The 24,549-nt window shown below is 38.0% G+C and overlaps 1 protein-coding gene across 3 annotated transcripts in view; it reads right to left on the bottom strand.

Annotated features, from left to right (window-relative positions):
• The window catches only part of EDIL3 (EGF like repeats and discoidin domains 3), a 235,942-nt gene that overhangs the window by 38,321 nt on the left and 173,072 nt on the right, over positions 1-24,549 (bottom strand). For all 3 annotated transcript variants that reach the window (XM_051806767.1, XM_051806769.1, XM_051806768.1), the window contains 3 exons: positions 16,661-16,816; positions 15,445-15,589; positions 10,564-10,748 (listed from right to left, as the gene is read on the bottom strand). In XM_051806767.1, the coding sequence (XP_051662727.1) occupies positions 10,564-10,748; positions 15,445-15,589; positions 16,661-16,816 (486 nt within the window). The remainder of the gene's footprint in view (positions 1-10,563; positions 10,749-15,444; positions 15,590-16,660; positions 16,817-24,549) is intronic.

The following is a 24,549-nucleotide window of genomic DNA, read 5'->3' as shown; positions in this document are numbered from 1 at the left end:
TTACATTAGAATTACAAAAAAAGATCATGTTGCTCATATATGTAGAATCAGATTCCCTTAGCAACACAAAATTGCATACAGTAGGGTGGGGAATAAAGAAAATAAAGGGAGTAATGTTAAGACTCTCTAATAATAACCCCCAAATAACTCTTAAGTTCTCATAAAAGAGAGATTTAATCTTTAATATCCAAAGACTCTCTAGGACTATAAATTATTGCTGTGAACCTTGGAAAACAAGACTTCTAAGCTCCTCTCAAATAAAAAACAACCCCTCTGATGTATTTCAGAACACAAAGCAAATCCTACTGTGGTCCTGCAATTTATATATGTGTACATTTGGGGGATGTGAAAAGAACAAATGGTTTGGGACAGATGTTGTGAAAAATGGTTAAGCTAATAACTAAAGAGGCAGCTGTTTTACAGCAGCTCTAAGGTGTATTTTGAGTAAAGTGGTCCTCCCAGTGGAGGTAGACCTGCAGGAAAGAAGCAGGCAAGCTTGTCTAAGGAGCAAAATGAATGTGCAATTTGGTTTTTTTAATCACCACGCAACCCTCTATCAATAGTCACCTTCCACTATCCCAGGTTGCTCCAAGCCCTGTACAACCTGGCCTTGGACACTTTCAGGGATTCCAGGGGCAGCCACAGCTTCTCTGGGCAATGTGTGCCAGGACCTCACCACTCTCACAGACAATAATTCTTTTACAATATCCCATCCAACCCTGCCCTCTGGTAGTGGGAAACCATTCCCCCTTGTCCTGTCACTCCATCCCTTGTCCAAAGTCCCTCTCTAGCTCTCTTGTAGCTTCTTTAGGCACTGGAAGGGAGTTCATTAACCACAAGGTCTTCAAAAAGCATCCTGTTAGGTTTTTCTTAACGCTCCTTAGCTGAAAACAGTTATAAGTCTCGTTACCTCTTAACAAGGATGACTCATTAGGATGGGCCTAAATATTTTTACTTTTGCCATTGGAAAATGCAGATCTGTGTTTTCTTTATGAAGGTGTTTTCTTTTCACTAGCTATATATAGAATTAATTTCTAATTGTGAAAATATTTTTCTACTTAATTATACAACAAAGAAAGGCTGGCTTGAAATAGAATTAATATATCTTGTGGTTAATTAAACATGAAGCTTCCAAGGAGATCACTCCAACAACAAAAGCAATTAAGCCTTGGTTATGTATAGCACATAATTAAGCAGGAAGTTCTTGTAATCCCAAGGACCAACTTTTCAAGCATGTATTCCTTTGAAATAACTTATTTTCTGTCTTGTTTTAAAGAAAACTATCAAATTTAAGTATAAACACTCCCAACTCAGGTATCTCCTCAGCTATGTCCTAATGTCACATATGAATTATAGATTAAAAAATATTGCTCTGTTCTGAATTAAATTGCCTCCATTTCTGTCTTTATGCCTGTTGATTGAGTGAGTAGATTTACACAGAGACACAAGCCCAAAAAACAGTAGGAATGTCCTGATGAAAGCCTGTTTTGATACTCTATATTACAAGTCTCAAGGTGCTCTTGAATGAGACCCAGATAATTGGAGAAATGTTTAGTTGCAATGTTTTCATGTCTGTGGAGATTTCCCTTTCAGATTCTTTCTCACCTCCTCTGCTCAGATTTGTCTTTCATGTCATGGTTTCTGACAGGGAAACTGCTCTTTCGTTACTTGAAAATGGAGCAGGATGAATGTTATTAAGCAGACTGGAAAGAGAGTCTCACACAGAACGTTGCTGTCGAGACACATCTGAGTTAACATGGAACCCAAAACTAAAAAAAAAGACAAATATTCTGCGGGGACCAAAACTAGACTATGAATAGGGTGCTATTAGGGAAAAACACATGATGAAACCAACAAGTAGGTTAAGATTCAGAAACAGCAAAAGAAATGTTCAGATTTACTTTAATGTGCTGAGATAAAGTGTTCAATTTTTCTGCTTACTGCTAAGCAAATGTCAGCCTGGTTAAGCACATTTTCCCCTCCTCTGAAGAAGCCTGAAATGTAGTTTGTTGCCTTCTAATTTGGATTAATCTGAAGTTCCTTTGCCACCACTCCTTCTTTGTGTTTAAATCTTAATTTCATTATTTACTTAGCTAAAAGATACAACCTCTGTTCCCCATTTGCCATGCTAGGAACCAATCTGTTTCTGTGTACTTTATGTAGGAAACAGAAAAAGTGAAGAGCAAATTTTGAAAAAAGATGTTCAGAAGTCACCTAGGATCTCACAATAAAGCTTCACTTTTGTTCTCAAAGTAGCACAAAAAGAATGCAGAATCGAGTCTTATTCAGTGAAGAATAGCTTTCCTTGACTTTTGTATATTTTACTTACAAGATCTTGACAGCTACTTGAAGAAAATATTAAGTATCTTGCTTAGTCAAGAAGTAATATTTGGGAAAAAAAGCTCAGGGCTAATAAAATATCACATTCTGGTTAATAAAGCACTAAGCTCTTGGAAAACAAAACTAGATTCAGTTCCACTCCATTGCTTCACTCTCACCGTGCACTGACTTTTGCCTCATCTGTGCTTCCATCAAGTATTTTTTACTACTTAAAGATACTTGATCTTGACAAGATTGCCTTGCTTCTCTCCATCATCTGTATTTTCTTTGTCATCCTTTTTTCTTGTCAAGACTCAAAGTATTGTAAGGAAACAACTGTGACCACTTGTGCTTGAGTCTAAAACTAATTCAGAGGTAGCTATGAAAACAACAAGCACTTTTATTAGGAAAAAGTAGATGCTATTTTGAAACATTGCCATGGAAAAAAAGGGCATGAATAAGAAACAGATTTGCACACTTTTTTCTTCTATATTCCTACCTAGACAATTTTGTAGCTATTTCATTACTTTAAGGGAGGGCAAGGAAAATACACTTTAGTTTCAAAAATAGACACAGAACATTATTTCAAACCAGTGAAAATGATAGCTTGGTAAAACAGGCAGGCATTTAAAACAGTGGAAAACTAATGTCTTTCCATTAAAATTTCATGGGTGGTGTTCTCAGAAGATGCTGCTACTGGCATCAAGCAATATCAAAATTTCCACTATAAATACACAGCAATAAAAAAACTCAATTCAGACTCAGATCCTGTGTACATCAAAGTTCAGAAAAACCAGGGACTTTTTGCTTATACTCCCAGATTTTCTAGAGTGAGATCAAAACCTGTTATTGTAATAGGAAATGGGTCATTACTCAATTTAACTGACATTTGCAGGGGAGTGATACACAGAGAAAAACTGCAAGTCAGTAAGGAAACTGACAGTATCCTCTTGCAATTCTTTAGAGCTAGTTTCCTGTTTATGGAAACTTCTCAAGTAATTTTTCTTAGTGATGATGAATTTCTTATGTCTCAAAGACAGGTTCTGAAGCACTGGTTCAGCTCCTTAGATTTTACTGAGGGTTTAACAGAAAGAGTATGGAATATAATCCAATGAACAGACTTTGTGCAACACAACATTTTCCTCCCACAAAATCTTAACCACAGCTAATTTACAGGTGAGATAGAGTCCTTCCTTTGTACCTGTCCATGGTTTAGTGGAAGTGCTGGGTCGATAGTTGTACTTGATGATCTTAAAAGTCTTTTCCAACCTTGACAATTCTATGATTCTATGAAGGTGACATCATACAAATTTTGATCACAGGATATAGAGATACTGTATCTATCTTATACCTATTTCCTGGACATCTTGCAACAAAGAGCTCTTGTAGTCTGCCTGTCCTTCTAATAATCTCTTTGTATTTTGCCAGAGTAAAATCAATGATTCTACTGAGGCTCCAGACTTTGCTACCTAAATGATATAATACAGCCTAAATAAAGCATTGAAAAGGTAAAATAACTCAAGATTTTATGCTGTCTTATTTAATTTCAGGGCTTAAATTCAATTACTACTATAAACATTTCCATAAAATGAATTGCAGAAGAAAGCTTTGCAAAGTCAAAAGCAATTTAGAAAGGGCAATGCTGAAATGCATAATTTAGTTACATTATTAATGTGAATAATGTATTTAACTTGAAATGATTTAGGGGGAAAAATGGGGTTAAAGTGTGACCTCTGAAATGGCCATCAAATGCTGCTGGAAGATAACTGAGAGTAGGCATACAACTTCTGTGAGATATGTTTTTGTTAGTAGTCTTAAAAACACATTGGCAATATGCAGACAATTAAAAAAAAGATGAAAAAAAGCTTGCTGATTATCTTGAGCTGCATGCTGTCTTAAAAACAAATAGTGACCATCTAGTTTCAAAATTAAGTCTATGGTTTATGGGCACGTGAAGAAGTGAATGAAGAGACCTGTTTGGCATTCTAGCCTAGGTAGTGCAAAATCAGTAAATTCAGCAGTGTGAAGTTTAGAAGTGGGCATCACTCTTTATCTGCTTTTGTCTTTGACTCAGAATTCTTTGACCATTACTACCTTATTCCACTACAGGTTTCTTTTAATAAGAAAATTTATCTATAGTGAGTTTCTGGCAAAATATGGGAAAGAAAATACTAAAGTATCAATAATTTTTTCCCAATCTGCCTTGAGGTGTTGCTGTATCCTGTGAACTATCAGATTGTGAATAGAGTATCACCCTGTGAAACTACTCAAACCAAGGACCCAAATTAAATCCTTCAAGAAGAAATGACTGCTGCCTTGCCAAGGACAGGAAGAAAAGGAAGGTGATTTTGCAGTGAAGAGGTAACATGACCAGTGTTGACTGTAAAGATCTTTCCGTATTCCAATAAAAAGCACAAAGGGAGGTCGATTTCTGCACAACTTCCTTTCTGTCATCTGAAGTCTGAGAATATTAAAATTGTGAGAAATTCTGATAAAAAACCAGTACCAACTCTGCATCTGGAGAACCAGAGACAACTTTTGTTACTGTTCCACTAAAGGACATGGATTCCTTTCCTGACCTGTTGGTGATGGCTGTGGTTTATTGCAGCTGCAGAGAAATACATGTCCTTCGTTTAAAATCTAAGTTCACATCTCCTACAGAACACTGTATCTTCCCAAGACTAGTCAGGATGAATGTCTTAGCAGTCCAAGCAAGAAGTCATGCAGTTACCTCATCATGTTAATTACTAGATTGGTCTTAAATGAACATTTCATCCTATTCCAATTTTCTGTCTTCCAAGTCAATATTTAATTAAGTTGTTTTTAAGCATTTTCTGGAGGGCTTTTTTGTTGTTGATTTTGAGTTGGGTTTTTTTTGTTGGTTTTTTGTGGGTTTTTTTTCTGCTGTTGTTTGTTTGTTTGTTTTTCTTTTTTCCCTCCAGAGTGTGGGGGTGTAGTGGGTTTCTGTGGCTGGGTTTTGGTAGCCAGGGGGGCTACAGGGGTAGCTTCTGTTAGAAGCTGCTAGAGGCTTCCCTGGTCCCATGGAGCCAATGCCAGACGGCTCCAGGATGGACTTCCTGCCACTGGCCAAGGCCGAGCCAATCAGGAGTAATAGTAATGACTCTGTGATAACATATTTAAGAACATAAGGTTGTTGAGCAGAAAGAATTCCAGCCAGGGAAGAGCGGAGTGAGAACACGAGAACAACAATGTAGACACCAAGGTCAGTGCAGGAGGGGCAGGAGGTGCTCCAGGTGCTGGTGCTGAGGCTCCCGTGGCTTGTGGTGCAGACCATGGTGGAGCAGCTGAGCCCCTGCAGCCCATGGAGGGCCATTGGGGTGCAGAGACCCACCTGCAGCCCATGGAGGAGCCCATGCTGGAGCAGGTGGATGCATGAAGGAGGCTGTGATCTTGTGGGAGGCCTAAGATGCAGCAGGGTCCTGCTGGAGACCTGCAGCCAGTGGAGAGGGAAACCCACGCTGGAGCAGGTTTTTCATGGGTAGGACTTGTGGCCCTTATGGGGGACCCACAGTGGAGCAGCTCATTCATGAAGACTACACCCCATGGAGGAGTGACCCACAGGACAGCAGTCTGGGAAGAACTGTTGCCTGAGGGATGGACTCATGCTGGAGAGGTCCATCAAGGACTGTCTCCCATGGAAGGGACTCCACAGGAGCAGGGGAAGGACTCCTCTCCCTGAGCAGCAGCAGAAACAACAACTGACCATAACCCCCATTCCCCGTCCCCCTGCACTGCTAGGGAGGAGGAGGGAGAAGGTGTTTTTTAAGACTATTTCTCAGTCTTTGCCTCTTATCCTGTTAGTAATAAATTTAAGTACAATCCCTACTTCGAGTCTGTTTTGCCCATGAAGTAATCAGTAACTGACCTCTCCCAGCTGTTATCTCAACTCGTGAATCCTTAGTTGATTTTTTTCTCTCTCCTCTGTCCGGTTGCAGAGAGCGAGCGAGTGAGTGGTTTTAGTAGGTTCCTGGCATCTGGCCAGGGTCACCCACTACAGTGTGTTAAAACAATTTAAGCTGGTGGCCAGACTTAAATCACTTATTTGACTACTTTAAACAGTACTGGTAGTAATATGTGCTTTGCTAATGACACAATTCAAAAGATAATTAAACAATCCACAGAATTTTCTCATTAGGAGTTGTTTTCATAATTTAGGAATCAATATAGTGATTTCCTATATAAAAACCCTCTAAAATTCTTTACGAATAAACAGGTTAATGCAGCAAAAAGGAGGAAAAAGAGTCAGGTGCAGTAACAGACAAGAAGCAAATACCATGAGAAAGAGGAAACAATATTTTTAGGCACAGAGTTAACACCTATCATTAAAATAAGCTCAGCTAACCAATACTAGATGAAAAATAACCTTCTCTTCCAATAGTTAAAAAAGGAAATATTCACCTTCTGTAACTTTCCTCATTCAAAAATTTGTGTCCTAGCTTAAAATAATTGTCCATCTCTCTCTGTGGCTGACAGAGTAAAGACCCATTTTCAGTCCTGTAAAGTCCTCTCTAAAAAACCCAAAACAAACTGACAAGAAGCTGGGTCTGGCTCAACATTTTAACAACCTTCTCATTTGATCACTTAGAAGCTTAAACACTGTAAATAAGTGATAGAAAATGAACATGAGTAGATCCAATGATGGCATGATAAAGATGGCTTCGTAAATGTATAACAAAAAGAGGATAATTATTTGGAATATAATTTTGCCTTTGTTTTCAAACAAGAGGTATTTTGATGTAAAAAAAGATGGTTGTGTATTAAACTGAAAGACTAATTTGATTGCAGCACTGAGACAATTCTTTTCCAATGGCGTAGATGAAAAAATCTCAGTAATATTGTCTAATACTGGAGTTTAGGTTGGCAGGAAAATACCCAACCCAAATCTATTTTACTGCTGGCAATCATAACATTTTTAAAATGAGTAGGTATGACGATTGCTTTGCCTATTTTCAAACAATCTGTTATCTTTATCAGCAATTGTTTTTTTCTCTTAACAGTGCTTAGCTGATCCCATCACACACAATCAGCAGAAGAAACATTAGATTATGATGTTGCTGTTGCCCTCAAAAACCCACCATATCACCAGTTTTAAGATAAACTACAACAAAACTGTTGTACTATCGTAAAGTTGGGACTAGGATAACACACAAAACAATATATGTAAAGAAGATGGTGGAGGGGGGAGAAGAAAATTAAGAGTAGAGTGGATATGGGTTTGGAGGAAAATGTTAACTCTTTTGGATGACAGTCTGGGCTAGGAAAATGAGATATGGAATGGCAAAAATCCATTTACAAGAGCAGTCTCCAAGCATCTGAAAGATCAGTAGCATTTATTTTCAATAATCTTTATAGACTCAGTGCCTCATTTTTGGGCTTAAGGTAGAAAGTTCTGTAACACTTCCTTTAATGTCAAATACTGAAGAAATGGGGAGTGAGGTAACCACATGGAATAACAGTCCTGGATTGTGTCCAGAAGGAGCCTAAGCACTCCAAAACCTAGCAGCATCATCTTTAAAAAAAGAACAAGAGTGTCTTTGAGGAAGCATGTGGGGGAATTCATCCCCAGTTTACAACTGAGCTACCATTTTGGTCATCTCATTTATTTAACTTTCCCTTCATATCAAAAAAATACTTTCTTCCATCACTAGTGATAGTGTTTGGGGTAAAGGAGTATTGTCTAGGGAATCTGGAATTTGCAGAGCCTAGGTCAAAACAGATTTTCAACAACTGCAGCACCAATACAGGCGAGTATTCTTCTTGTGCCTGAAAATGCACGGTCCGTGCATGGAGACACAAAATACTTCATATTCCCACCTCGGAAGCTGAATTATGAATGCATCGACTGAAACTCCTTTAAAACAAAAAGCCTACTTGCTAATAGCTGCATTTTAAAATACATGGAGGACTCAGTGTTTTCCTTTTTGGTAGAAAACTGAGTAAAAGAATCACAACTCATGACAGAGAAGAATTTGTCTCTAGTGCAAGTGGCATTTAAGCATGACGCAAACATCACCTCTCAGCAACCATTATCACAGCAGGTGCCCTGAGATATATGTCAGCTTTTAAACAGAGGAATAATAGATAGCAGAGACATTTAGGCAAGGATATCTCCCAAAAATTGTTAGTGAGAACAGATCTTTTCAAGCTGTCCATATAACACAACAGTAATTTTTAAAGGCAGTCAGTAGGCTTTTATCCAACTTTATAGTCTTTCTAGTTAAAATTATAAAATATAAACCAAGAAAGACATGTGGAGAACACTCAAAAGGCATGGAAAGCTAACGCAGTAGATATCATATTACTAGGCCAGCTACTTTAGCAAAATCCAGAAATCTGGGTTAAATACCTTATTTTAAGCCTATTTTAGGATACCATGGAATCACTACTGGGCTAATTCCTTGCAATATGTAATGGCTGAGGGAACACGGCATACAGATAAGTTTGCTTCCACCTGCTTTTTCTTACAGATGTGTTTTGATTAAACTCTGTAGAAACAGCATGATGATAAATTTTCAGTCAATGTGTTAAAAGGTTGTAATACAAACCACTGTGTTTTAAGGAAAAAAAACACACCCAAACAAACAAAAAAACAGAGAACTACCAACAAAGAGAACAAAAAGGAACCAACGAATTCAAATGATAGACATGTCTCTGTTATAGAATCATTACTTACACTTGAAGCATGTGAGACCATCTTTACCCATGGACTAAACTGAGAAGAAGCAGCCTACAGTAGAAGCTAATGACCAGCTTAAGCACTGAAAAAACAAGTAGTTTTAGCATCTTTTGGGGTTTGGTTTTTTTTCAAAGAAGTGTTAGGATCCTCTGAAATATCATTATGCAGAATGATCTTCAGGAAAAGGTAAATTGCTCATATTCCTGCAAAGTTACTGAACTGAGTACAGAGCCATATGACAAATTAACTAAAAGATGAGTATTTCTTCACAGCTTCCTTTTTGACCAGAAAATAAGTAGTATTCCTGACACTTCAAGGACACAGAGATTGTGCAAGTGCTCAGATTAAATTTGTAGGTTCAGATTAATTCAAATATATCAAGACTTAGAACAGTATGAAGAATTTTAGAATATAAGGATTAACTCTACAGGCCCTTGCCATCTGTACTTAATTAAAAACCCACTGTTACCCATAGGAGCAAGAACACACAGCAGGAAATTTCTGTCGAGTCTCTGTACACCCTTGGTTTCCCCGATGAGGCTAAATATGAGACAACTGTCTCTCTTTCATGTGGAGAATAATTTCATCCGCTTTTCCACCATAAAACACAAAAATAAATTTTTCCTTTTCTTCAGAAGTTTCTAACTGCTGTTTCAACAAGCTGCTCTAAAAAAAGCTTTTGGTAAATTCCAGGATCTTCAGTTAAACAGACGAGGCAACTGCTGCTTCCTCTCTGCAAAATGTTGTAAACTTGGGAGAAAAAAAAATAGTAATAGCGTTCCTGACTTGCTTAGCAACTGTAGGTAGAAAAGCTAATATGTCATAATTTATATGTGGAAAGATTGCAAGGGGTTCGTAGCCATGTCTAGTGCTATTGAGGCTTCCCACCGAGAACTGCACTGCAAACTGGCAGCTGACTGAAAACACTGCCATCTTCCACAGTTCAAAAAATGTAAATGTGTCACTGACTGGTCAAATAGGCTTCCACACCAGTGATTTATTGCAATTTCTCACATTAGTGACTTGTATAAATCACTCTCGGGCTGAAAACAACCCCATGCACAGTTTTATAATGAATTTGTGTGCTGAATCAGCCTTTCTGGCCCCAGTTGTGTCAGGAGGTGGTTTTGAGCAGCCTCAGTTAGACAAAGATAATTTCTATGAGCAGGATTTGCTAGGGTGCAAAAAGCTGAAAGTAAACACACTTTTCCAAGGAGCTTTGGAAGTACAGAAGGGAAGAAAAGAAAATTAGTGCCTCTCAACAAAAGAGGAAAATTCAGTGAAACAGATCTGCAACTACTGTTTTTGTTCATTAAAAAAGGAAAATTTGTGGCTACTGGGGAGAGTAGAGGCATCCCCCTAGCAGTGTTTTCTGCAACTGTGGTATCAGAGACATGAAGATCAATTGGGCTTCCTATATGTGGCAGAGTTAGGATGGTTACACTCAGAAACAGAAGAATATGGATATAACCCTAAACCAGAGAACCGTCCCCATACCTGAAACACAAAGGAGACAAATATTTGGGAAAATACGCATGAAACTTTACCTGCAGCCACTGTGACTGGTCGTTGTGGCCTGAGGTCCAGGCATTAACCTTGCCTTGCTTGTCCAGCCGGGCCTTCCTGGGCTCCCAAGCAAACATGTCCATGTTGAGCGTACGGAAAACACTGGAGGCAGTGATTTGAAAGTCCTGTATGTGTCCTGATTTCATCCCTAGGGGCTCAGAGCAACCTGCAACAGCAAGATAAGGTCAGGGGCACTATCTACTTATCTCTGTGAGTGGTTTAGATTTTTCTGTTGTGGAAAAAAACCCTGCAGTTCTCAAAGAAAAGGATTTAATCAAGACTATTGTTGAAGGAACAAATAAATGAAAAATAGCCAAATTGAGGCACTTTATTTCAACAATTGCTTGGGTGAGTCAAAACTAAGATAGAGAATTCAACTTATCTTATCCTGGCACAAATTTATGAAGACAAACAAACTGAAAAGACAATTTTGTCTCTGCTTATCTTGCTTTTATTTTCCCATTCAGCAGCTTCCTACTGTTCCCCTTGTTCAACTTGATATTCTCATGCTTTTATGTCACCCTGCTTCAACCATGTGTTTGTCTACTGAAGAAATATTAATTTTTCATGAAGCCACTGCTGAAGTAAAATGTTAACAATACTGAGATTTTTTACACCTCTAAATTACTTGACATCTGGTTAAAATTCTAGAAAGCACAAAAACCTACTGAAGGAGCGGAAGGCCACAGAAAAACAACTGTGAAGGACGAAGAATAGTTGGAAATTATAACTTAAGAGAAATCAAGAGTTAATGGTTTATTTGTTTGTGGACATCCCACATAATTGAATTATTTTGGTTGTAGCAAAATATAGATCTTAGGCTTCTCCTTTCTCTGTTCTCCATGAAAACAGGAAAAAAAAAATCTGTTTTCTCATTTTAGTCAAAGACTCTACATTGTGTTTCTCCCATAGGTTTAAAACACAGAATTAAGTGGAATTATGAAAAGATTCAATCAGGAATTTAAGACCATAGGCCCTTCATAGGCAGCTAACAGCAGGAGCAAATACACGTTACTAGAGACACATAATGTTAACATTATGTTAACATCTTTAATGCAGTATGTCCTGTATTTAAATTTTGAATATTGATGTTTTGTATTAAATTTTTTAAAAAGTCAAACAAAGAAATTAGAAATGTGAGAAAACGCAGTTAAATTTTTTTAAAAAAAACCAGTCTTTCAGAACTGATTCTCAGTGTACAAATGAAATTGCACAGCCTTGTCTGTAGAATGGACTGCCTAGTTCAAAACAACAACAAAACAATTTTCCTGGGAGTAGGAGGGAGCAATTGATAATACAAATGAGACAGATTAATCTATTGCTTTAGAAAAGGACTTTCCTTATTATTAAATTCTGAAGTATCACTCCAGGATCACAAGGGCTGTCAGCAGAGATGTTTCATCCCAGGAACCTGAAGGAGGCTCCTGACACAAAAACAGGGGCTGTCAAAGTTGTGTTTCAGTGCTGGCCCAAACCATCAAAAATAGTTCTATCTTTTCTGAGCACTATTATTGATCTATGAAACAACAGCTGTGTCTGCCTGTGCATGCGTGCATGAATTAATGGGATTTTACACTTGCCTGCCTCCTCCGTGGCCCCAGAGGGAGTGGGAAGACAGTTGTTAAAGGTAACAGGAGAAAGTGAGAAGAGCAACAGGAACCAGAAGAGACAAACATGATGCACATGGGTGGCAGTAAAATGCCTTGGTGCTGTGTCACAGAGAGCAACAGCACACCCTGTCTTTTCCCAACTTCAACAGCAGTAGACAATGACAATTTGGATGGTCTACTTTGTGTCTACAGACAGTTATATCTCACAGAAATGCAATTACAATAATGCTTATGTTTTCCCAGGACATCTCCTCCTCACTGGAGGAGGAGGAGATCTTTCAATCTTTCAATTTGCTTTGCCATGTCCCTGTGACATGACAATTCAATTTCCACTCACACTTTTACCACCTGTTAAAGTTTGTGAGAGCTCATGCAGGCATACTTATGGCTTATGCCCAGTGGAGCATCTTAGCTAAGAATGTTTGAGATGCTTTGGATATCTCCATCTGTGATAAATTATACCTGATACCTCTGTATGTTTAATTCTATCTAGTTTTATCTTATTATACTTCTTATTTGGTCTGGCTTGGGGAAACAGAAGCAGGGGATTAATGAGGATGAGTATGGATTAGCATCTGAAAATTGAAAGAATTCAATTCTTTCAATTTTGTAGTGTGTGGATTGTTGACTCTCCCAAGGGTACAATCTTTTACTCTTCAGCCTGAATTCTGTACCATGACCTTAATCTAGCTCTTCTTTCAAGAAAACTCAAACCCTCGAAGGAAATCTTAAATATTCAATGTAATGAAGGCAAGCTCACAGAGGGATGTGCTTGCAAAGGTCTGCATACATCTCATCTTCGACAAAAATTCACATAGTATTGGCAAAAGCAGCATATGTCAATTATTTGAGGGCAAAGGTGAATTTGTTTTGATTAATACTGTGATATTTTTCTTTTCTAAAAATTGAGAGATTTTACAATTTTTCTTCATGTTAATGAATCATAGAATGGCCTGGCTTGGAACGGATCTTAAAGCTCATCCAGTTCCAACCCCCTGCCAAAGGCAAGGACACCTTCCACTAGACCAGGTTGCTCAGAGTCCCATCCAACCTGGCCTTGATATAATGACCATAGGATTCCTTTTCAGATTAGATAGTGCTGAGGACAAACAAGGAAAGGGGAATGTGGTATTAAATGTAGGTGTTACGAAGTCCCCTTTTGTGTGAGCTTTGTGTAAATGGTACCTATAAATACTGTCAAGACAGAGAAACAGTTACCAGGGAACAACATGCCCAAAGAAAATGAAAGTTACACACTCAGGAGATGCTGTGGGTATCACAAGGGTGTTCAAGTTCTTGGGACCAACACCCCTCTGCAAGAATTGAGAAAGCCAAAACACCAAGAGTTGGCTGAATTGGTGCATAGGCACTAACATACATGATTATTAATAGCATTTGGTAGGGACTGCTTGCATGGACATGGATGTTTGAATTTGTGACTGAATCCATGAGTAAGCAACTGTGTTGTGCGAACAGTGATCTGTTTTTAAAACAGCAGCTTCATGCCGCAGCTATTAATAACAGCTTAATGAATAAAGGCATTCTAATAAACAGTAGCTGTGATCTGTTTCTCTCCTCACATCAATACTCTATGTAGGGAAGGGAATTTAGGACACAGAGATGTGCAAAACACAAGCGAGGCAGGAACACAAGGCCATGAAAATTAATGTCTAATTTATTGATGGCCAACTCCACTAGCATTGATTGTGGTTTTCAATAAGGTCTGACTGTGGGTCCTCGTGAGTAAATCTATTTATGAGACTAAAGCAGATTGTATTGAATATTTTGTTGAAGTTTGTCCTAAAAAAGAATTAGTTTTTATGATGATCTGGTGCTTCAAGTCTCCCTCTGTTCAGCAGTGACCCCCTCCTCTAACACCAGGACATGTTAAAGAAGCCAGAGCTCTCAAAATGCTTTTCTGTCCAAGACAGGCCACCTGGAATTATGAGCAAATTAGTCTCTATAATTCTACTCTTCTTTCAGTAAGGCTGAAATTGTTCTGCTGAGCGCTGGCTGCCCACAGTTTTAAGAAATGATGACCTTGAAACTGTTAGGACACCACTGAAATGAATTCACTGCAGTGGCTTTCACAGTTCTTTGAGCAAAACAATTCCTGGTCATTCTGGCAAGGACTTACTCTAAATTGTGGTTCCAGAAATGGAAGACATAAAAAAATAAATCTAATAGACTAAAGCAGCTAGACAGAAATTTCTATTTACTTTTAAACCTATCTGTATTGGAAAAGGGCTACACTGAGATTAATGTATTAACTTTTCATTTCTGAATCTGGTTTTGATGCCACTAGAGGACTGAGAATTATTTAACTCCAGCTGTTTTGATGTATCATTCGTGAACTGGATGACTATTGTTTGTACAGTAAGCAGGCAGCCACATAAAAATCATTCCTAAATGAATTCAGTGGAGTGTTCCTACCAGTAAAAGGTTTATCTCTTGAAAAATATAAAAAATTTACATGCTTTACTGAATTTGTAAGAGAACATGGTTCATGTAGAAAGTGGCTGGAGGTCAGGCTTTACATTTCAGACCCACTCTACGAATCTTAAGAGGGTTTATATTGGCTCCAATTGTTCATTACTTTTAGCTGCAAGATGCAATCCCTGCTCCTGCTAAATCCACAGAACAAATCCAAACTGAAATCTTGATTAAAGCAGCCCAGTCAAATGTTTCTTGTTGCACTTTGAGTGGTCCTAGAAGGCAGTGGAAGTATGTTTGTCCCCTGGAGGGTGTCACAGAGCACACTGGTGGTGTCACCCAGAAGCTAGGAGGAATTAATTACCCATGTCAGGTTCGATCCCTGCTGCTCCAATGTACAGCCAGCTCTAGAGTCTCAGGAACCATTTTCAACCCTTTGTTTAGGCTGTGCTGAGTGCACCTTTGAGTTAGAGACTCCCTGTCTCGCGGTCTGCTCGGTGTGGGACATTACGAGTACTGATATCCATTGACACTCACTAAAACTGTCATAAACGAGCTTGTCTAGGTCACGTATGACTGGAGGTGCACAGAAAAATTTACCAAGCGTTATTAGCCTGACACAACATTGCCTTACTACTCTTACTGCCCTACAGTTGTCACTGACGTCGCTTAGCTAAGTGTTGCTGGTTGTATAACGCACAGAAAAAGAGGTGAGTAACTGTGTGGACAAACAGGCACAAACGAAACTACGTTTCACTAGGGACAAAACAAGTGCACAGTTTAGACCTGCCCGGTGCTTGACGACTGCAGGAACCCCACCTGTGAGTTCACAGCCCAGGAGCTCCATTCTCAGTGTGCAGTGCCTCCTGCACACCTGAGGGTACAGCCGAATGTACTGGGACTTGATGGGTGGGGTGAAGGAGTTGGTGTAAGGGGTGTTGTTGTCCACATTCCCACGGAACACCTGTGACGAAATAGCACACTCACAAAAACATGCCAGGAGGATTGATGGACGTTCAGTTAATTTTCATGTCTCAAAAGTGTCTGTTTTGACTGCCCCTGCAAGCTTTTCCCAAATAGCAGCTGTTTCAGCATCTCTAGCGCCCGATACAAGTTTTTAAGCAAAATGTCCTGCCTTTGAGTCACATCATGACATCTTTAAACCAGGGCTTCTATCTTGTCAGTCCCAGAAGCTGAAGCTATTAATGCAACTAAATTATGCCTTCTTCTCTAATTAGTGTATTAAATAGTCTCAATTCAATCTGGCCTGCAATTATTTACGCTGATTGGCATTTATTTTTTTCCCCCTCAAGTTCAAGAACATGATCCAGCTCTCGCTGAAGTGACTGTAACCCTCCCACTGATCACAGGGGGTGCTGAATTAAACCTATCAGCATTCTTCTATTCACTCCTCACTCTAACCAGATATCCTTGTACTGTGTTTTCTTCCCTCATTATATACCTCCTCACACAGCATTTTAATTTCCTAATAGAGAAGCTATGTGTAATACTTCACAGTGCATTAGTTCTATGTAAACTTACACAGTAAAGGGGTTTTTTTGCTCCTTTGTATGCATGACTCCATCAAAAATAATTGGTAACTGTAAACTGTATACGCACACATCCCACTGGATGATACGTTTGTGCAGCACAGAGATTAGCATTGATGAATGGGTTCTATGTGTTCAAGGGTTAATGCTAATCTGCCATTGTAATAAAACTAAATTGAAAACAGAGTAATGAGTAATTACTGGTAAACTAATTAAAATGAAAATCAGTTAAGTGTAATAAACAGGATTATTCTAGCTTGGGGAAATAGTATTTATAAAACCATCAATTAAAGTATAAGAAATTCTTAGCAAACAGAAAATGTAAATTTGTTGATGCTATTTTTTTTTTTAATTCAGAGAAAAATAATGATAATGAAACCTATATCATACTTCCAGGCAATTAGGCTTATGTAACACTGACGCCTCATACTTCTAAAGGCAGCTAAAACATAAGAGATATTCAGATACAGATGACTTAATCTTACCATATCTTCCTTTGTGCCTTTTACTTTGTACATTGTCCAAGAATTCCCATCATTACTGTATGCAATTTTATAAGATTTTACGTATTCTGGACTCCCAAGCCTCTTGGCACCTTGAGTTATAACTCCAGTGACTCGCATCTTCTTCTGCAGGTTTATCTGAAATAACAGTACATTTTCATCACTAAGCATCTGAGAGGCACAATTCTGATCCTTGATTCTTTTGATTCTTCTTTTCTTTCCTTTCTTAAATGACAGAAAAAAGCATAGCTGTATCATTTAAATTACTGTTTTTATACTTGCATTAATTCCTTTTGTCTTTCATTAATTTGATGCACAAATGCACACAATGAATGGAAAAAACTGAACTAAAAGCCTGGACTATGCTTATTTCATGTGTATGTGTACACATATATATATACATATATTGTGGTTATACAGAATATTATTGGTGAATTACTGGGATATTGCTATATATATTTCCTTCCTGAAAAGTAAATGCAATAAAGTGATAATTTACCAAAGGCTGCATCTTCTGATCTATTAGAAGCCAATTTACAATACCATACAAAAGATCCTAAGTTAAATTCAGGCAAAATTTCTTTGTGACAGTGAAGATACATGGAAGTTCTGAAAGCAAAGAAGTATACTTTTTCTTGATTCTCACTGAAAATTCATATATCTACAGATCAAGGTTGTAATGCTAATCTTAAAACAGTCAATAGCAAAATATCAATCAGTGGATGTAAACATGCCCTGTGTACTTGTCTGAGCCGATGGCAATACTTTGAAGGACAAAATAAAGATGTTCAGAATCAACAAATGAAGAGTTCAACAGTATTCCACCAACCTTAATTTTGACTTCTTTATCCACCTATGGACATGGTAAGTCAACTATATTCCCCAAAAGTTCAGAATGTGGTATTCAAACCAAAAAATGTTGTCACTGTCAGCCTCGTCCCTGTGATGGAGCCAATCGGTGGCAGCTGCACTTCTACCCCTCGTGGGCAGCTGAGATCTGCAACTTTTGCACCAAATAAAGCTTAACAAAGAGCTGTCACATCATGAGAGCTGAGTGAAGGTGTGTGATAAGAGGAGGTGAATGGAAATACTGGAGAGCAAACAACTGGGCCCAGGTAAATAATGATTGAACAGCATTAGCACTCCAAATGTCCAAACATCCTCCTCCAAATGAGTCTTATCTCTGCTCCCCAATTAGTGAAGCTGGTCCAGTGCAATCACCACTGTTGGGAATAGCAGTCCCAGCACAGGCAGATGGGGACTTGGAGACAGATCAGGTATCTGCTGTCCAAACACCTTAACCTCTTTATTCTTTGCAGTGTGGTCTGAAGACTTTCTTCCCCTTGGCAATATAATCTAACCTCTATTAAGGATACAAGATTACCAGACTTCAGTGTTTCAATATCTCACTGTGCACACAGTGGGAAACAGGAGGAAGTCTGGCTATTTCTCTGCGGCTTCTCTGAAATAGTTGGCTTTTGGTGTAGTTTTATCATAGCTCTCCCCATAAGAAATTAATAAACACTCATAAACCTTCTGAAAAACAATGCTTATTTTCGAGGTTTAGACTCACTGAGAGAGGAAAAGCTTCCTATTTAAGATCAGATTTTTTTACAGGATCTTTCCCACAGGCTAGGGAAAGCTGAGGAACATTTTCAGTTCTAGTGAGGAGAATGGACTCATGCCAGGATTTTAGACAGGTATAAATTAGAAGAGATCCATGACTTTTTACAGTCTTGGAAACCTTCTTTTCCCTAGTTACTGGTCTCCCAGGGGGGAAAGCAAACCCAAACAAATATGTTATATTTGTAAAAGGACAGCTATAGAGACTATCAGTCCCATAACTACATAAAAAATATATTTAACATGGAATAGTAAACAGTTAAAGATTTATGGAAGTCTCTTATGCATATTTCACTCTCTATATGGAATTTCAGAATATTAATAAATAGGTAAGTAGACCAATTTTTCATGCATTTACAAAATTGCTAATAATGAAGTGAATACCATCTCCAAAAATAAATTAGAAAGCACACTCAAACAGAAACCAGCCATTGATTATTTGCTGACTGATAGTAACTTCACATTTCACTTAATTGGAAAAGGAAGATATCACGCAACACCAAATAAATTTTCTGTGATCCAGTGATGCATTTAACTAATATTCTTTCAGCTTAACCACAAACTTTTCTTTTTCCAGATGATAACCTTGGGGAGTTTTTTCGGATGAGAACTTATGGGGATTCTTTTCCCTCTTGTTCACCCATAGAGAGTAATTTTGTAATGAAACCATGGCTTTAACAACTGGATGATCTATTCCCACACTGGCTCCTTTCCACACCCCAGTCTCCACATCCAATGCACAAGAAATAAACCACTGCACTTCAGAAGCAAAACAATGACAAAAAAAACCCCACCCAAAAGTAATCTGTCAAAGAGTTTCACACTGTAGTTGAAACTCTAAAAAAAAAAAAAGTCATACTGAATGAAGGGAAGATTTGGCCAGATAATCATGCAAATGAAAGAAAAAAAATCTAATTTTTAAATAATCATTTAATATACATCCGGATAAACATACAAAGAGAACCTTTCTTTTCACAGGAATTCTTGATCAGTACCCATCCTCCAAGGAAAATCCCAGTGAAGGAGGTGTGTGAAATGCTTCCAGATACCTTTGGTTTGCTTATATAGAAGTCCCCACTAGACTAATGTCATGTTCGTGGTAGCTCTGGTAGCTCCTTTCAGTGCATACAGATACACCAGGAATTAACTGTCCCTTTGGGTCTTTGGGTTCTTTTATGTGTTTTAAATTTTTCAAGCCAGAGCACAGTAAAAATTGCAATATTACAACTGTGGCAATGACTACAATGAAGCAGGTGATGAAATCTTTCTTACTTAATGTACTTCTGTAGGAAGCTGTGAAGAAATATGAACTACCTTTTTTAGCAGTGAAAGGTTTTCCAAAGTTGTTTTCCTGTGGCCATTGAGAAGAAAAACAGATTCAGATAGAAAGTCATATATTTTAATTACACGGGTGACTGTGTTTTAAAACAAAGAGGTGAAAGTCACCAGGACAAGAATAAGAGCTTAACATATCTTTTCAGAAAAGGTAATAGCTTATTTACTTGTTAAGGATCCTTTATCATTACCTAAATGAACAGGACAAAAATCAAGGATGATGGAAGATCAATAGTGTTTTGAGAGGTTTACCCCAGTAATTCAGGCAGTAATGCACAGTAAAGACATTGTAAGAAGAAGATACTTGCATAGACATTTGAAGAATCTACTTAAAGAAAATAAAGAAGAAAGAAAAATAAGAGTCTGATCACTTTTATCAGCCCTACTTAAAATTTAGGGTTATTTTGAGAGCAATGAATTCGGACTTGACACTTGACCTCTGTTCATGGACCCCTGTTCAGCAACAGCTCAGAGGAGTCTCCTGCGTCCAGTAACTTCCACGGGACCTAATTCACCCAAGAGTGCAGGGTGTGCCCAAGAACTGGGGAATAAAATCAACTCCCATTAATTTAAGAAGTCCCTGAAATGTCTTCAATTCTCGTTCCTTTCAGCCAGCCCAATCCTCCCAACTCAGTGATTAGACAACTTTGACAATCCCAGCAGGTTACAGAGTCATGGTCTTTCCCAAAAGGAGGAGAAAAAGTAACCAGTGAGCCATGTTTACTGCTGTCAGCACTGATTCTATAGGATTAATTATCTATTAGCCAATTTTCAATGGTATAGTAATGTTTTTGACTGCAATGCACCATTTTCAAAGGCAATTCAGAGCCAGTCCTGCAAATCTGTATTTGTGTGTGCAGCTTGACTTGTAGCTGGGACTAAATGTGGAAGCTTGTTTTCTCTAAAGAATCCAAAGGAGTCCAAAAACAGAGACCATGAATAACTTCTCAGTGTGCTTAACAAACCTCAGAACTGTAAAAAAAAAAAAGACAAAATTCACTGTCATAATATGTGAATGAAACAGAACAGTAGGGATTAGGGACAGGGCAGGTGGAAGATGTTCATCCCCCTCTTCAATTTGCGGTCAAATATCAGCATATTCAGTTTGCAGAAGCTATATACTTGACAAAAAAAATAAAAACCCCACCCAGTTGCACCTCTCTTATCTATATGATTACGTAATGGAGAGAAGAGGGATGAGAAGACAGAGTGCCTCTAGGAAGAAATCCTATCTGATGCGCCTGTACAGAATACATAACCATTTTCCCCTCATCCGTTATCACGCTGTTAGTAACAACACCACTAACACCTCATATGAAACAGGTTTGTCTGAAGTAATCCATAAGAGCAAGCTTGCTAGAAATGCTCAAATTAAAACCTTCATGAAACCTTGGGTCTTTGAGACTTAATATGTAGTTTTACATTCATAAACAGAATACATTTTATGGAGAACTAGGGTGTTTACCTGTTTCAGTTATGAGATAGAATAGCATTACCATAAATAATTTGCCACCTTTTCTAGCACAAAGTAAATATATTTTTACTGCTACTCACCATTACTCCTACAAAAATAAGGTTGAATAAGAAATCAAGGTTATACTGGCATTAAAACAACCTTTCCCCGATGATCTCATCAGTTTTTGAAGGACTGAAGTTTAATTTTTTGTCTCCTTTTTTTTTTAAAAGTCATAATTCTGATAAGGTTAGATAGAAAGCACCCATGGAAGTATTTTGTGGTGAAATATAGGAACACTTGCCAATAGAAATGTTTATAATAAACTCAGGACAGGAACAACCTGAGAAAATTCCTTCAATATTGCGAAATTCAGTGTGTCTTAAAGCTCCCTCTCATGCTTCCTTATCAATCTCCAAGCTCTGGAGCCCCTGAACAGGGCTGAATGTTGCTGTTTCACCCTAATGCCACGTTAGGAACTGCAGAGTTGGACTTGTACGTGATAAGGAGTGGGGAGGTAGCAGCAGGTCACTTACTATTGACTCTCCTGTTGCAAAGTCCTGCTGACACCCGAGCACAAGGTATTCATCTATCTTGCCTGTTTGTGGCTTTTTGATACTCTCCTAATCAGCACCGTCAGCAGAGCTGCTCTGAATTTAGTTGAGGGCATTAACGCAGTCAGTACAGTGGCAGTGATACATGTTTTAACTAGAGCCCAGCTCAGCTAACACAGTGATTTATCCATGGTAGCACCACAGTTGTTGCTGACATGCTGGAAGGAGGACAACTACACGGAGAAAAGCCAACATGTTTTACCTTTTAATGTTCACAGTGCAATGTAAAGTATTGACTTCTCATAGCCTAGGAGAACTAACAGGGTCATTTGCTACAAATAATAATTCCTAATGTGACTGTGGAATTGTACCTGAGGAAAAACAAATTAAATACTTTAATATATATTTACTTTATATAAATATTTTACTGTGTATATTTATAATATATATACTTAATATATAAATACTTTAAAGAAAAGTTTCTGATCCCAAACGATTTTGTGTCATTTAAGTGGATGTGAGTCCAGCAAAGTCTTTTCATAACTTTGCTATTAGATCCTCTGCAAACTCATCCTCCTGATGGTGTTGTTTTCAGTCTGTCACACCTCAAGGTAATAACAAACATTCTCACAACTTTACTGTACTCAACCACATCTCAGCCCCAGTCAACCCCCTAAAAGCCACTCATCACCTTTGCCATCTTCAATAAGACTTATTTACATACTTCAAATTAGGCATGCTGAATCAGAGACGCAAATTGACCCACTAATTTAATTTGTCTCTCTGTGAAAAGATCAGAATATAGGTTAAACCCTGCTTGTATGGAAAAGAAAAATATAAAGCTTTTTGGCCCATGCAATGCTAATGTGGAGGAACATATGTTATGGGAATTATCAAAAAACACCTATTTCATTTTCCTTTTGTTGAGAACTTTCAATTTATGCCTCAGAGAGCTTACATAATTAGACAGAATAAAAACTGCTTAGTCCATTGCTTCTTCCTATTAAGCCATTATTTTAGTCCCCATAGGTAGTTGTTATGAATGCAATTAACTGGATGACATGAATTATTCAAATACTGGCATGTGGAGACTGTCATCTCAAGAAGAGGTCCATAATCAATCTCTTGTCTTTCAGAGGTTTATAGCCCTGCAAAATTTCATCTTATTTACAAGATATTGATTAAATGAGTATTAACTATCTAAAATTTAAGGTCAGCTAAGAAACACCAAGGTCGTTTATCGCTAGTATTAGTTTCTTCATATAATTTTAACTTATGGATACTCTTCTTGTCTTTGGCATGCTAATGTCTCCTGGAAAGAATTTCCCAAGAATGTCTATAATACTTCTTAAAGAATCAGTCCAAGAATATGTAAATAAGAATGTCTGAAAATATCTGTATGTATTTCCCCTTGTAAAATAGCTTTGATCAATAGGATTTAGAAGACAGGATGTCAGACTCAGGTCACAGAAACAAACAGATACTTTTCTTTTAATGCTACATGAAACCCCCCTTCTTCAGGGAAAAGAAGTGAATTCATGAGGTACAATATTAAAATCACAATGAAAATGGTTGTGCAATAATTTTAAATATCAGAGGTACTTTCTCTAACATACTTTCCATCCACTTTTATGGTACTTTGGCAGATGCGTTCTGCTGACAACTCTGGTGACAAATAACACCTTCTCTCAAAGCTAAAATGGACAACTGAAAAAACTTCCAAATCTGATTTCACTGGGCTTCATCTAGGTCCTATGAACCTTCTTAGACCAAGAAATTATAGAATTATAGAATTATTAATGTTTGAAAAGACATCCAATGTATTGATTAAATGAATAATAACTATCTGAAATCTAAGCTTAGCTAAGAAACACCAAGGCTGTTTACTGCTATAATTAGTTTCTTCATATACTTTGAACTTGTGAATACTCTTCCCGTCTCTGGAATGCTAATGTCTTCTGGAAAGAATTTCCTCAAAATGTCTAGAAGACTTCTAAAAGAGTCAGTTCCTCCTAAAGAATCTTAAAGAATAGGGCCCCTCTGAACCTCCTTTTCCTCAGACTGAACCCCTCCATGTCCCTCAGGTAAGTAAGCAGATGGTAAGTAAGGAGGAAATGTGCCAGAAAATGACAAGTCTGTTGCACAGATGAAGAAATTATCTGCTTCAGTTTTGAAAGATGGGGGCTAAAGCAAAAACTGAAATAGCATGGAACATGCAGGAGTTCAGAGTTCCCTGTCCATGTAAGATCCCTACTGTGAGACAGCATTGTGCATTCCCAGCTTATCTCAACACAGTGGGAAACTACTTAGTTCCTCAACCAGAATAAACTCAGCAAGTGATAATAGTGCTCCCAAATGGTGCACAACCTGTATTAAAATACACAACTTTACTCCCTTTTTTCCATGGTCAAAGTCATCCTAATGAATGTTTACTTATTTAAAATTGTCTTTTCCAATAAGCCTGGTCACCACAGCAGCCTATTATCCTTGCCCATACCACCCTTTTGCTTTTCCCATATATCTGTAAGTGTCTTTTCTAGTCACTGTTGGGTTTTTTGGTTGTCAGTTTATAAAGGATGTTGAAGTTGCAGATGTAATTAGTACTTCTGACTGAGATGGGAATGCTACACATAATTAGGACTGTTAAGACTGTGCCCACAACACAACAAAATTTGTGGGAGAAAGACAAGTGGCAAAGCAAGAGTGTATGAAAACAATCCTTCCCACATATATTGCCATCTTTGAGAATAATCTGTTAGTTGCTATGAGACTGGTTGTGCAGGGAGAGAGGCCAAGGTTTGAGATGGACACAAGAGAAGTGACGAGTTAGATCAGTAAGCACACAGGGGACAGATGGTTTTGTGACAGATTAAAAGATTATGCCACTCAAACAATTTCTCCATCCT

Source organism: Manacus candei, unplaced genomic scaffold, assembly GCF_025592945.1.
Source record: "Manacus candei isolate 608988 ecotype Guabito, Panama unplaced genomic scaffold, ASM2559294v1 h1tg000068l, whole genome shotgun sequence".
NCBI classification, from domain to species: Eukaryota; Metazoa; Chordata; class Aves; order Passeriformes; family Pipridae; genus Manacus; species Manacus candei.
This window is presented reverse-complemented; position numbering and strand designations above follow the sequence as displayed.